The sequence below is a fragment of the Salminus brasiliensis genome, chromosome 18 (assembly GCF_030463535.1).
Source record: "Salminus brasiliensis chromosome 18, fSalBra1.hap2, whole genome shotgun sequence".
Classification (NCBI taxonomy): Eukaryota; Metazoa; Chordata; class Actinopteri; order Characiformes; family Bryconidae; genus Salminus; species Salminus brasiliensis.
The window spans coordinates 2,939,908-2,954,821 of record NC_132895.1 but is presented as its reverse complement, the minus strand read 5'-3'; the positions used below and the strand labels follow the sequence as shown (position 1 = coordinate 2,954,821).

Sequence of the window (14,914 nt, the reverse complement as noted above, 5' to 3'; positions counted from 1 at the left end):
TAAAGCAAGTTATAGTTTCTCTCTGCTTCTGCATGTAATATTAAATAATCTGGCATATAAACAGGCATTCAGATTTGGTACCTTGGTCTTGTATTGCTGAGTGTCTGTAGTGTTTCTTTCCTTGGTTCCTCCTCTGACCCAGCATAAATTGGAAAGTTTCCAAAGTCTTCAATATCTGCAAAGAGTTGTTTGACCTACACATGCAGTGAAACTGTATGATGACTCTTAATCCAAAAAGAAAGTTTTGGTAAAATACTCACAACAATTTGACTTTCTTCTGTTTTGGTGACTTGGTTCTGTGAAGGAGGAATCCTTCTCTGTCTGAGAATCTTCGGTTTCTTCTGAATTCTTATGTTGTCTGCTCATTACTTTTTCCACTGCTTGTACTAAACTGTAATAGTACTCTGATTCTTTCTGAAGTTCCTCAATTTGGCTAAAACACACAATGATATATATGAGATAATAAATAACTAAATAATAATAATAATAAATAAATAACTATTTGAATACATAAATAGATCTATGGCTGGACAAAATGGTCTAAGAGTCTTATTTTAACATTATTTAGAACTTAGAGTGTATGCTTTTGCTGATTACCAGTTAGGTGGGCGTAGCTTACCTTTTAATTACAGGATATCTCTCGAGAATGGTTTGGACCTTTTCAAACTCTATGACCACGATTTCACAGTAGGTCTTTGCATGAACTGTCATTAAGGCTTGTTTTCCAAACAAAAATCCTGCCTGAAGCATCCGATACCAACATACACATACAAAGAGAGAGAGAGAGGAGAGGCAGGGGTGATTAAATCAACTGACTAAAGGAACTAAAGACAAGAATAAATGTAGCAAACAATTTCAGCCATCAGTGTATATGTATATATGTAGAATATCTACTGGAAAACAATATAGCACTGTGACAGAATGCACATTATAGAAACATGCACAAATAGAAACAGGTTTCTACTTGTGTCTTGATATGTCTCGCTTGCATCCCGTCATGAATAGACCCCATCACCTGAAGCTCAACCTCAGCAATATTGAGCATCACTGAACCTACAGGTCCTCAAGGAGAAGTTCTCTTCAAGAACTTCCTGAGCTGAACTTCATAAAGCCTTGGCGTAGTTGTGGATGATGACCTTATGGTAATGTTTAAAATGTGATCTGTACGAAAAGCCCTTGAGCTTCAAGTATGGCACAGCCTGATCATCCATTAAGATATATATAAGAAAGAAATGTGCAGATAACATACTTCATGTCATGGTATGTATAAAACTAATGGCACATTTCATGTCATGTTCATGTCAGCAAATAAACACAAAGTATGCTCTAAATTGTAAAGAAAAAATGTAAATTTTATTATTTTAGTTTCATGTAGAAAAGTGGTTCACTTGCTTAGACTTAAAAACATGTATATAAACTTTTGTATATGATTGTACTTACCCAACAAGATTAAGGCAAACATAATTCAAATAAACAAATTAATCATATTGTTCATTGGACTGGTGCCCCTCTTATATAAATTATTATTATATATTTGACTTTTATAAACTAAAACACTAACATGATTTATACAAGTCTGTATAACTTAAATCTCGCAGAATAAAAAAATATAATCAAATTAATTATACACAAAAATGGGTGGTTTTTTTCATTTTCTGTAAAGTGTAAACATTACCTCTCCAAAGTACATTCCCTCTTCATATACACCAACAATCTCTGACAAGTCATCAGTTAAAACCTGCATCATAATAACAGAACAACTCTATGCACAGTCATATATACAAAGTTCCTTCTCTAAATTCTTAGTAGTTAAAGTGATTATAAGTAGGCATGCATGATATTTAGTTTTTTTTTTCCAATCTATATATTATGATATTAAAACATACAGGAATTTTCAGCAGAAATCAATGATCTAACATGTCATGTTATTAATAATGAATAAATAAATGTTGGAGTAAAATAAATTATATTTAGCAGATATAACTTTTATAACTAGGCTAACTTTTTTTTTTACATTTTAAAAATGTTTAGCAGGGCGTACCTAACCCTAACCCTACCCCTTAAATGATATAGCAGAACTAATTACATGCCTCCTTTAATTGTCTCATGACATAAAAATAATTGTTGAAATTCCTTCATTTAATAATTTGTTCAACCTATCTCTGGTAACAGTTTAATTTTTACAACGAATGATTTGTAACCTAGATATCCATTATTGTCAGTTTGATTTTCTTAATTATGATTGAAGTTTATTTAATGGCCTACACTGTAAAACTGTACAAGATTTTCAATTTCGAACTGTCAAATATAACCTAGTTATACCACTTACTTATTAAAGATAAAAAGTAATAACCCTTTCTGTTGCTTACCTGACATGTTCCTCGTCGAATACAAAAAAGCTCTCGAGTAATGGTTCCACTGTATTGAATGATTTCCCCTCGAGGAAAATAGTAAATCACAGATGATGAACAAAGATCTCCTATAAATGTTTTTCCTGCCTGCTCAAAATAAGGAATCTGTGGAAGGTACAAAACAACACTGTAAAATCTTACAAAATAAAATAAAAATAATATTTTCTCATTTATAAAACGATTAACTTTCCTACTTCCAACTGCATAGTAAAACCAAGTGTCACATTACATAGATGCATGTTTTGCCCCCCCCGATCAAGTAATGGCCTAAAAAGCTACAGTAGAAAAAGTTCTTAAAAGAAATGAACATGTTGCTTACTGTCTGAGACATTGTTTTTCAACAGTTTTGAGGTTCATGATCCAGTAATGATGAGATATATGTAAGATATTTTAAGGCCAAATAGTCTTCAATGAAACTTACCATTACTGATTACTTAGAGAACAACACTAGATTTGCATTATTGACACTGTGAAGAAATCTAACACATGATGGTGTGACTGTTCAGTAGACATTTTTTTGTTTGTCTGGAAAACATCCTTTTTTGTCAGTGCTGCAACTGACTGCAACTGACTGCAACACTATGTGTTATGTAACAACTATGTAACACTATGTAACAACTAGACTGTAAATAAATGAATGCAACATTATCCCTTTTAAATATACACTTGGGGGGTAATGGACTGATCTCACTGTTTACTTTAGAAGCCTTAAGTGGAAGACCATGTATCAACTAAGCTCATGGTATTGAAGTTAGCTCTCAAAATGAATAAGACTTATATGTGCATACACTTCATTTGCAGACCTTGTTAGATAACAAATGTCATCATAGTCTCTTATATTCGACTGATGTTTGTGTTGCAAAACAGACGTGATTAATAAAACAATTTAGTGTCACACTTGAATGTCATTAATGACACAATTGTAAATGACAAACTGACCTGTGACAGTAGCTTCCCTCTCTCATTGATGAGAACAGTCTGCTTTAGCTCAACTGGCAAGTTGTTCATTAAAAACGGCCCTCTTGGATGTGCTTCTCCCCTGAAGACCAAAACCACACAAAAGTCTCAATATAGTATAAACATTTTATACTAGCGGAGAACCTGCCTTGAGAATACTACATAACTTTAAAATGGCAGAATAGCTGTACTGCAGGCATGACAAGATTCATCACTAGCAACCTATTGCCTTTATTACATACAGTTGTGGTGTTTCAATACATTTAAATATAAATAAACAAGTACCTTGGGCATAAGTTTTTTGGGGCTTTTCCTGAAATCAACACATGGTCAAAAACAGACTTACAGGACACCTAATATTTGCTGAAATGTCCCTTTGCAAACTTCCTCTATTGCTTTTAGTAATTATTCTAAAAGAAGTGCATTATACATGTTAAATGAAAAGCACTGACAATGTTATGCTGACAATGCTTCTCAGTTAACATGTATAATGCACCTCTTTTAGTAGAATCCTTAATAAAAGCAATAGAGGAAAAAAAGCAAATGTCAAATGTGTTGTAATTTATGTAACTGTTTTATAGATAATGTGTGTTGTAATAAGTGTTTGTGATTTTATATTCTGTCAGAGACAGAAAGTTTTTTTTAATATTATCAGCCTCCCCAATGGCTGCAGATGAAGATTAGCCATTTGGCTAAATCTGGCACATTTACGCACAAGACTTACTGGTATTTTGTCCAAAGGAGACTCATGTATTCAATCACTCGCTGCTGCAGGGATTCACTTAGATCATGTTGTTTCATGAAAAGACGTATTGCTAAAAGGAGATTCTGGAAAGTTGCCCTGAAGGTAAAAAGGTTCACTGAATACATGTTTTATATAAATATAATTCAATAAAATAAAAAGCTAACTATAAATTGAAATCTGAAATTGTTAACTGATTAAATATCTGCTAAGACTGCTACTTTACTAGATTTTCTTTCTCTGTTGGCAGTTATGAGTGTATGAATCCATAGGAAAAATATACATTTAAGAATGTGAATTATTTCCAAAGCACACAAGTCAAATGATCTGAATACTGAATAAGACACTGTATAACAGTTTGTTAGGGTTTTACTGAAACCAAATGTAAAACTGTGCATCTTGTAGACGGGGGATAGTACCTGTTTGCATCTTTACTGCCTAGTGTGGCATAAATTTGACTGATGATATAGTTAAAAACAAATAGACCAATAAAGGCAACAACTGTTGAGGCAATGCGCTCTTTCATTGAGTTGGGGACTATGTCACCATATCCTGCAATAGAAACAGACATGTGAATAATGAATTAACATTTACTATATCTCATATAAATATACATTCAATCTGCTAAAAGCTTGCTTCTGGGCTATTAAGCAAAACCTCCAAAACGGAAACTTGACAAAATGTGTAAAACTATCAAGAAAAAATATAACTGTATAGAACGATTGTGTGTAACTTCAGGTATTAACTTCTATGCTTATTATTAATGTTGAATTTACAAAAGATTATTTATAAAGCATCAACAAAAAAAGTACAATCCTACCAGTTGATGTCATTGTTGTTGTGGCGAAGTACGCAGCATACATATAGTGATAGAAGTTGGACTTATTAGCCTTGAGTCCAATATGCCAGGCCCATGAATTCTCATCACACCTTCAAAGAATGGTCACATATGAGTAACTGTGAAATTGTGTGCATGTTAATTACCAGTGGTCGTTAAATAGACTAGATAAATAACTTACCTAAATGTGTCACAGGCTGATACGTACACTAATCCAGAACAGAAATGAACAGAGAAAATTAAAAGGAAAATACATTTTGCAATCCTTTGGTTGAATGAATTGTGTTCCATGTCATTCTCCTTGTTGGTAAAATACACATAAATCTGAAATCAGAATGATACTGATTTACAGGAAGGAATAAAAACACTATAGAATATATTCTATATGATCTTATTTGTAACAGTGCCTGAAATAGCGCTATATATTATAAATTACACTATTTCAGGCACAGTTACAAATAAGATCATATATAATATATTCTATACCAACACATCCACACAAGGTTCTGTGTAAATGTGTAGTTCAGAAAGACCAGAATTCTATAAACTTTACTTCCATATTATTTTACCATGTCTAAAACTACATTTTAATTTAGTACTGACAGTCAAGTCTAATTATTATTTTTTTAATAATAAAAATGTACACTACTGTTCCTCTATTTCTCTCCCCTACTAATCAAACAGATGTTTGGCATCTAATATTTGGTACATTAGTTTTGAGGTTCATGCAGCCAACAAGTAATTCAAGTTCTTTCAGTCAAAATCTTTTAAAGGTGAGGTCCTGAATTTGCAGAACTAAACTGCATATGCCTTTCAAACAGTGTTTAACTAACATCTGGTCCCTAAACCCATGATTGATCCTTCTTACATCCAGAAGTCTGTTGTTTAGTAGCCTTCAGCCCTTTACGTATTAGCACACTGACACAGGATATACATGACTACACATTAGATATGCAGATGGTTAACGTTACACATTCAACATGTGTTGAACACACGACGTGGCATCCAACTAAATGTGCATTTAAAAAAATTAGTTTCTCTACTTATGGACATATTCACTGTCTCATATGAGTAATTTATGAAAGATACACCATAGAATACCACATAGATACTATAAGAAAATAATTGATAATACAAAAAAAAACACACACACATTAGAGATCGCTTTACCTTGCGAAGCCATAGAATTCGATTCCATCTGATATAGCCTAACATTATCCAGTGATCAGTCCCGTCCTCAGAAAAAGCAATTAAATCAAAAGGAAACACAGAGAGGACATCGTAATAAAAGTTCCACGATGTTCTGTAGTGCTTAAATAATTCTGAGAAATCTGACAAATATCCTGTACAAGAAGAAATCAAATAAAAGAAAAGAGGTTAAAACACGCTGAACCAAATGTCTCATTCATAACATTTCTAAAAGAAATGTAACATTACCATCTTTGGTTACAACTTCAGTGCGAAGTGTCACAAGTATGTCAGTTGCTGCAACAAGATCAGCCACACAACACAGTGCAAGATAAAAGGCACCCCAGCCTTCCCTGTAAAATCCTGAAAATTAAAAGGACATTACTTCACATTCTAAACAATTACTAAAACAGTATTCTGAGATACACATGATATACACTTTAATTCATAGATTCAAGAGTTTTATTGTCATATGCACAGCCGAAACAGACAGTTACGCTGTACAATGAAATTCTTACTTTGCTGTCCCTCCATTCACCAATAGATAAAGATAACAAAAAAGAAATTAATAATAAAAAATATATACAAAATAAATAAAGTATAATAATATAAGTTGAAGTAAATAAAATTAAAGTAAACTTTTTCCTTTTTTACAATTAAAAAAAATTAAAATAAAAGTTACATGTGCTTTTATGTGCAAGTATGAGCAAGTATGAAGAGCGAAAGTTTGGTGAAAAATTGAATTTACAAATTGTCCCTTTATCCTTCATCATCAACTAAGACATGTTTAGCACAAAACTGAATAAGCAAACTTCAGACGTTGAACATATTTGGCTAACTGACTACACTTAGACTAAGGGGGGTTACCTTAATATAGTTATTAAGGGACATTTATAAGTACTGCAATTCTGTAGGATTAAAGGAATATTATACAAAACAACTACAGAAATCTATAGAAATTATAACAGTGAGACCACATGGGACCAATGCAGGCCTCCGTCACATTTTAGTCTTGAATAAAGTGTTTTACACTTTGAAACTTTCAGCACTTGGCACATGGTTGTATCTAAAGAAACCTTCAATCTGGTCAAATACGATGTAAAAGTATAAAGTGTGGTATTTATCCTTCATTCAACATAAAAAAAATGTAAAAGTGTAATTTTCCCTGTTCACAGTACTGCTTCAGTGTTTGGCCAACACTGGTAATAAACTGTTAAAACTGTTTGTAACATGAAATGTACAAATTGTTATAGTAAACATCTTACACATACCAGTTGTATCCTCGTTGTTGGTGAAGAAAATGACCCATGTTTGAATAAAAATTGAAACAGCGATGCTACAATGCACAAATACATCCCAGAACCAAGAAAAAGCACTATCAGGGCTAATGGTTTTCTGCCAAAAACACTGAAAACAAAAACAGGTCAGAGAATTCAACATCACATAAAAGAGGCATTCAACACTTAAATTTACTCGAGCCATTTACTTAATAATTCATGTTCTTTTAAAAATATCAATATAACTAAAGAAAGACATCTGAATTAGTTCCAACTATGTCATTTTAGTGTATGCAAAGACTAATTAAAACAAACATTACATTAACAAGAATGTACTTAAGCTAAAACTTGATTGTTGAAACTTGAAGTTGATTTTGCTTGAAGTATTAGCATGCTTGATTTTCATCTTTTTGTATGGATAGAAATTAGAGCGATGTATTCTGCACACCTAAATTAGTCAGCATTTTAATTACTATTAAATCAATATCGAAAAGTTTACTGAATTACCACAAGGTAAAAATTTCTAATAAACCAGCTTAATGCTGCTTTAAATATTTTAATCTCAATGAACTTCACAACTACAGAGCTACAAGCTACTGCTTTTCCCTTAAAGTAAAGAACACAGAATAAACTGCACTCCATATATTTCTCCTTTGTGTGGTTAAATTCAGTTTTGTGTATTAACCTATAGCTCCTCAACACTTTATTTTCTACTTTTTTTCCAAATAAAAAGGTGATAATTCCATAGCTACAATTATTTACTATGGCAATGTCACAGCAGCTAGTGCTGGTGGCTCCTAAATAATTTTCCAATTAAAAATTCTAACATCAGATTCACACACAACACATGTTGTGTTGGCATAAATATCACAGCATGGTCAGAAAAACAAAACTAATTCTAATTGAAAGACTTTTTTTTATTTATACATATTATTTCTCACCTTTTGTTCGTTGGTTTTTGTGTGTGCTTTTTTCTTTGCTGACACTTCCATAAATGATGTGAAAAACCTCTGATCCCTTACCTAAAATACAATAAAACAGATCTAGATTCATCATATTTCAGTGACCACAAACAATGTACACAAATATCACATTGTTTATACATGTTAATTTATATCAGTACAACCTTGAAATATTGAGCATCCTATGAATAACAACATGACCTAGTAGTCTGTTAATAAAATATTGAAATTTCTTTATATGCATTGATAAAAATATCACACACAAATAATTACAAAGTATTTAAAAATACTGAAAATCAACAATATTAGTTTGTAACAATCTTAGCTACTTAGCAACTGTCTACCTAAAACATGAACAGCATGAAACAAATTAGCCCAGAGGCTGGCTAGTAATGGCTCGTAATGCTCATGATTACTTCAAAGCAATATGTTTACTCACAAGCGTTCTAAAGCTACTTGAAATTAATAACTGTCTTCTACCTTTAACAAACAACTGAATGTAAGCAACATCACAATGCCGTCAACAAGGCAAAATTAGGTTTTCAGTTGTTTCAACTTGGCACATGACTAGGGCACCTGTGTGATATTAGCGTAAGCAACAGAGGTAACCATGTGGGTAACTTTAGCCTGTAGAACAGGTTCAGAAGGGAGTTGTGTATTAAGCAGGTTTATAAATTATGATTTATAAATATAAGAGATACTTGTGTTTATTTGTTTATGCCATAATTTCAGGAAGTACAACTAATCAAAAGGCACTAATGTATAGAACTGTTACTTACATTCAGACTGACACTCATGTCCTTATGGAATACAACATCGTGGGGGGTTGAGGCAACTCCAAGTGCAAATGCTTCTCGGATGGAATGCTTAACACTGTGTAAACGGGTCTTGGCTGCTTTCACAATCTTAACACCAGCTTTGGAGAAGAAAATTAAATAGTTAGAAGTAAGACAATTCTATTATTTAAAACAACATGAGCAATACAATGGTAAACTAGTGGTTTTAAGGCCTGGTTTTAAGGCCTGGCTCAGGTCATTATTTTATGTATAGTGATCTTTATTGAGCCAGTATGCTTGGGCATACAAAAAAATTGTCTTTGGTCATACAGTAGCTCACAGAGTAGAGTAGAGTAACAGACAATATACATTTCAAACCTTGACTAACAAGAGACCTTCATATAATAAGCTACCACACATGAACACTTTCGCACACTCTATCTTGTGAAAAATGTATTTAAAGTGAGGAGTGCAGCAGCAGGGTAGTGGGTAGCAACACAGTAGAATAAGATAAATGCAAAGTAAGAGACACAAGTAAAACAGAATATGATGGGTTAATTATATGTATCAAATTAATTAGAGTGAGATGGTGTGAAGCATAGATTGCATAAAGGAGTGGACTGGACAACAGCAGTTGAAAAGTAAAAATACCATGTCTCTAATGCCCCCTGGTGGCTGGCTGCAGTACAACTTCACCCAATCGCATGTACACACATGGACAAAAGTGTTGGTACTCCTCGGTTAATAAAAGAAAAACCTACAATGGTCACAGAAATAACTTGAATCTGACAACTTATATCAACTCATAGTGTGAAGGAAGAGGCTTTCCTGCAGCCTGTTTAGTTTTTTTATCCTTATAGTTCTCCGTCTGCATTTGCTGCAGAGAATGGCTGCTCTGCTGACTAAATGTGACTAAATGTAAATGTGAAATGGAGACTTTAGTTCCCTACAGAAACATGAAGAAAAAAATGAAGAATGGTTTAAAAATGTCAGGTTTTCCCTTTGAGTTATATATCGCACTGTCTATGTGTTTTTTTTTCTTTCTAATTAATTACAAAGCATATTATTATTGTAATATTAAAATTACAATAATTTGCTAAAGTATATATGTGCATGACTGTACCTTCTGGGTAATCAGCAAAGAGTGTAAGCAAATCATTCCTTTCCAGTATACAAATTTCACACAATGTTGCAGCACAAACTGTGGCATTTCTTGGAATTTTGTACATCAAAAAGACCTGCAGAAAAAGACATGGATGAAGATTATGAGATCCACCCAAAAAATTATTGGGAACATTACACTGAACTATATTTATTTAATGCTTAAAATTACACAATTACAAAAAAATACACAATACTTGAAAACATCTAATACCAATGATTATAAAAAATATTAATAATAAAAACCAGTCATGTATTAGAATTCATATAACATAATTCAACCAATCACATCGTAAGGTCAGATCCAACTATTAAAACAATGACAATAAAAAATGTCATTGTTTATTTACATAGCCTCTTGTACAATACACTAACTTGAATGCTGTCCACAGCACAATATTTTACAATGAACAATTATTCAGGTCTAAGGTGGACCCAGTAAGTATTTCATACTTCACCAATCTCATACCTCACCAATCAAGGAGCCAGGCAACAACGTAGCAATTGTTTCATTCTGATCTTCTTCAAAAACCTGAAAATATTATATTATATTATAGGCATGTTTCTACCATCATCATACGTTCAATAAATTAAGCATTTCACTTCCGTGTTTAGTAATTTAATACTTCTGTGATTTATTAAATACTATTTTGCAAAAAGAATATTAAATACAATAAGAGCAAGTATTACCTAAGCCAGCCACTACATACCTGTACAAGTCCATGCTCAATGTAATACAGATTCTGATTAATTTCTCCAGGCCTGGCCAAAATTTGTCCGGGATTAAATGTCTGGGTTTTAAATTTCAGTGACAGAGCACTCTGAAATCCATCGTCTGTTCCTTTTATCAATTTGCACTTAAAAAAATAAAATATGTATGTTTGTGCTTTAATTGTCATACAGTTACATTAGTACAACTGCACTTGTTGAATTGTTGACAGGCTGGATCTCAAATGTACTGTAAGGCAACTTTCTTCACAGCTAGTTCACTAATGCCTTAAATTGAACTTAAAAAAGCTGGGAATTAAGTGGCCTTACTATTTTTTTTCACCAGCTATAAAAAAGAAGAGGACCTCAGCTAGCTAAATGAGAGCTCACCTTTTTCATCAGAGTGTTGTAACGAGCACTTGAGACATTTGAGTGCAAGGCAAATGGAAGATCATCAAATAGCCCCTCAACATTTCTGCCCTTCTGGTATATCCAGAGATAGTGATAATATTTCTGTACCCATGTTTGAACTTCCTCTGGCAATTCCATGCTTTTCTATAATAAAAAAAAACAAGTAAGCTGGTAATCATGACTTCTAAACAAAAAATAAACAAAAACAATACTTTACACAAACCATGTAAAGGCAAATCGTTTCCATTCTGTGGCAAAATCTTCCTCTTCGTCTGTCCAGATTGCTGATGATTGAGCTCAAATCAGCCATAATGACGCCGTTGAAGGCAATCAATCCAATCACCATTACAATTGATGCAACAACGACTTCATCTTCATTCATTGCATGCAATTCCCCATATCTGATCAATATTAGACAAAAAAATAATTAATTAAATACAGAACAGATATGACATCTGGAACTTTAAAAAAAAAATAAAACTAAACACTGAATACTGAATACTGAACATTACATAAGATTAATAATGACATTCTTTCACATGTAAGTCATTGGCTGCAGACTAAAACAGTTACTATCGTGCAGGAATATGTTATAGAAGGAACTTTTTAAAGGAAGTACTTTTTGAATGGTGTTGAAAGCACAGAGAAAGTACAAAATGACCCATAACAACAATGTGGTGACTTTTAAATATGATCATTTGAATATGTTTATAATTTTTTTCTGATTCATACTTTTGCGTATGTATCATTATCTTATCTTACTTTACTTTCCATAATAAATCATATATTCACGTTTATGTTCTTAAAGCACAGGATGTATTCTACCTTCAAATTGATCCATACTAAAGGTTCACATACCCACTAAATTTGGATTGTTTTGCACACTAAATAAATGTAAACCTTATTATGCTGCTACTATGCATTACATCTACATCTACGTCTGATCGGCCAAAGAAACTCTGGAGTAAAGCAGAGCCATTGGCCAACAGGAACTTTTAGTAAAAGCTCACTAAAGCTCAGCCTAGTTTAACATATAAATTGAATACATTCATATTCTGAGCTCTAAGCAATATTGTTGAGCTTCACATTTTGTTCATGTTTTTTACATTTTACAATAAAGCCCCTTTTGGTGTTTATAAGTGTTAATAACTCATTAATAAATGACAAAAGTAGAAACACATTACACTAAAGTAGAGAAAATGTTACAAATTTTCTGACTCAAAGACCAACCCTGATCCTAAAGCAGCAACAGCTGTTACAAATAGGGATGAATATGGGCTCACTGTCTGGTAACAGTTTAGTGCTGCTTTTTTATTTGTGCTAAAACTAAAGATTTGTAAGTTGTATTGTGGCTTAATGAAATAAAGTGCACTATGGTCTAATTAGTAACCATTAATTAATAAACCATTAAAATAAACTATTAAACCACTCATAAACCTTTGTAAGGGTAGTTATTCTGTAGGTTGCAATGGTATAGTAAACCCAAATCATTTTTAAAACTTTGATAACAATAATGTGTGCATTCTTGCTAAACTGATATTTAGCAAATACTCATTATTATAATATTTACTTACCCAACATTGGTCAATGTAATTATTGACCAATATAAAGCCATAGTGTAATATTTCAAATCTGTGGTTCCTGTCAAATTAGTTGAAACTGTAAGATTAAACAAATAAATTTTAAATTATTATTTAATAAGGAAAGCTCTAGTTTCATTTCATGCATAAAAAAAAAAAAATGAAGAATAATAAATAACTTACATTCAGGTACCAAATTCAACCAGTTCTGTGCTTTTCGGCAATGTCTTGGATGACCATCATAAGCAGCCTCACATACCTGATTAAACCTGTCAACAGAAAGTACAATATCATCAATAGAATAGCTGCCAGTGCTGGAGAGGAAACACTGATTTCCATTACATTACAAACATTTAACATTCAGGCAGCAGCAGGTTTCTCCCTCTGAAAACACCTCAGAAATAAAATATTTTATTTTATTAACCAATTAAAAAAAGGGAGTTTTTGTTCCTCCAATCTATATTTTGATAAGCAAAAATGTAATTTGCAAACAGTGCAAAAATCATTATTGTCTAATCGTTATTAGGCTGCCAACACTCCATATCATTCCTCTAGCTATGTATGACACTAAATCCAGTATTTCAACAATAATTAATAATAGTTAAAATAGTTTGTTAGTTAGACATCAGTTAGTGAGTAGATGCCACATTGAATGTGATTTCTGATATGGGTCTAAATGCAGTGTTTTGACATCTGTTGTGTCTTTGGTATATAAATCAATTAAATTATAATTATTATAAATTATAATAATATAAGTTTGAGAGCCACTGCATTTGAGGATGAAACACAAAAGCCAAGATTTCCAGCTGCATTTACTAAAACCTTTCAAGGCATGGAAAAATGCTTTTCTATATTACAGGAATTTTGCATGACCATGGGAAACCTGACAAGGGAAGAACCGAAACTTTAGCTACCTGAAACATTTTGGCTGAAAGTTGTCAAAGATGGACCTTGCAGGTGTGCCAAACATTTGTGCCACAAATGATGTGAATGATAAGCAAAACATGTAAACACAATATAATAAACAGATGTCAGGTTCTGTGTGTAATGTGCAAAAAATAATAAAACAAAACAATTGATTGGCAATTTGTACAGAAGAAAAAAAATGTTTAGTGGAAGTCACTGTAAAAGCATTTTATTCCAAGTCATTTTAGAGCACTTCTATTGGTTCATTGGTTATTACATCGCAGCGATGATTCGCTTCTTAATCAGACTCACCAGATGCATGCAGAGATCTGGACGCAAAGGGCTATAATTGAAGAGGACTTTAAAAGCTGCACATAGATTTTGTTGGTGTCTGGCTCATTACTGAAGGAGGCTAGAAATGGAAAAAAAGAAATAAGGCACTATGCACTAAGTTATAAATTAATTTAACCCACGCAACACTTAATTCTAAAAAAAGTGACACTGCTGTTCACATTTACTTACATTTGATACCATAGTTTTGTTACACATAGTGTTAAACAAGTCTCAATTCTATAGAATTTGAAATGAATAAAAGTCACTTGATCACAGAAAAATGATATATAACCTATATCCATGTAAAATATTTTATTATATATAGTTTATACTGCTTTTCTTAATGGTATTCAACTGGTGGTATTCTTTAATTCATTCTTTTTTAGATTAGATTTAATCACTGGGCATGGGGGAAGACAACTTACATATTATGTCGAACAGCCGAAACACTCTCAGGCATCTGTTGAAATGCATGAAGTGCAGTTGAGGGTACGTGTAACGTAACGTTTCAAGTGGAAGAACAGACAGCAGATCCATCACAAACCATGTTCTGAGGTAGGTCCACCGAACCCGTGAGGGGTCTGTTATAACTATACCATGACTCTCATAACCAATCCAGAAGCGTGAGATGATGTTCAGTATGAAGATGGAATCAAGAAAGTAT

General features: G+C 32.6%; 1 protein-coding gene across 1 annotated transcript in view; it reads right to left on the bottom strand.

Moving 5' to 3' along the window:
- Positions 1 to 14,914, bottom strand: part of cngk (cyclic nucleotide-gated potassium channel) — a 29,792-nt gene that overhangs the window by 14,789 nt on the left and 89 nt on the right. The window contains exons 1-22 of the mRNA XM_072662477.1: positions 14,676 to 14,914; positions 14,230 to 14,329; positions 13,195 to 13,280; positions 13,006 to 13,090; positions 11,655 to 11,832; positions 11,411 to 11,575; positions 11,023 to 11,169; positions 10,782 to 10,844; positions 10,275 to 10,389; positions 9,155 to 9,291; positions 8,355 to 8,435; positions 7,513 to 7,543; positions 6,386 to 6,499; positions 6,119 to 6,291; positions 5,130 to 5,272; positions 4,931 to 5,040; positions 4,530 to 4,662; positions 4,093 to 4,209; positions 3,351 to 3,450; positions 2,370 to 2,516; positions 1,676 to 1,738; positions 620 to 741 (exon numbers count right to left, since the gene is read on the bottom strand). The exon at positions 14,676 to 14,914 is cut by the window's right edge and continues 89 nt beyond it. Of these exons, the coding sequence (XP_072518578.1) occupies positions 620 to 741; positions 1,676 to 1,738; positions 2,370 to 2,516; positions 3,351 to 3,450; positions 4,093 to 4,209; positions 4,530 to 4,662; positions 4,931 to 5,040; positions 5,130 to 5,272; positions 6,119 to 6,291; positions 6,386 to 6,499; positions 7,513 to 7,543; positions 8,355 to 8,435; positions 9,155 to 9,291; positions 10,275 to 10,389; positions 10,782 to 10,844; positions 11,023 to 11,169; positions 11,411 to 11,575; positions 11,655 to 11,832; positions 13,006 to 13,090; positions 13,195 to 13,280; positions 14,230 to 14,329; positions 14,676 to 14,914 (2,649 nt within the window). The remainder of the gene's footprint in view (positions 1 to 619; positions 742 to 1,675; positions 1,739 to 2,369; positions 2,517 to 3,350; positions 3,451 to 4,092; positions 4,210 to 4,529; positions 4,663 to 4,930; positions 5,041 to 5,129; positions 5,273 to 6,118; positions 6,292 to 6,385; positions 6,500 to 7,512; positions 7,544 to 8,354; positions 8,436 to 9,154; positions 9,292 to 10,274; positions 10,390 to 10,781; positions 10,845 to 11,022; positions 11,170 to 11,410; positions 11,576 to 11,654; positions 11,833 to 13,005; positions 13,091 to 13,194; positions 13,281 to 14,229; positions 14,330 to 14,675) is intronic.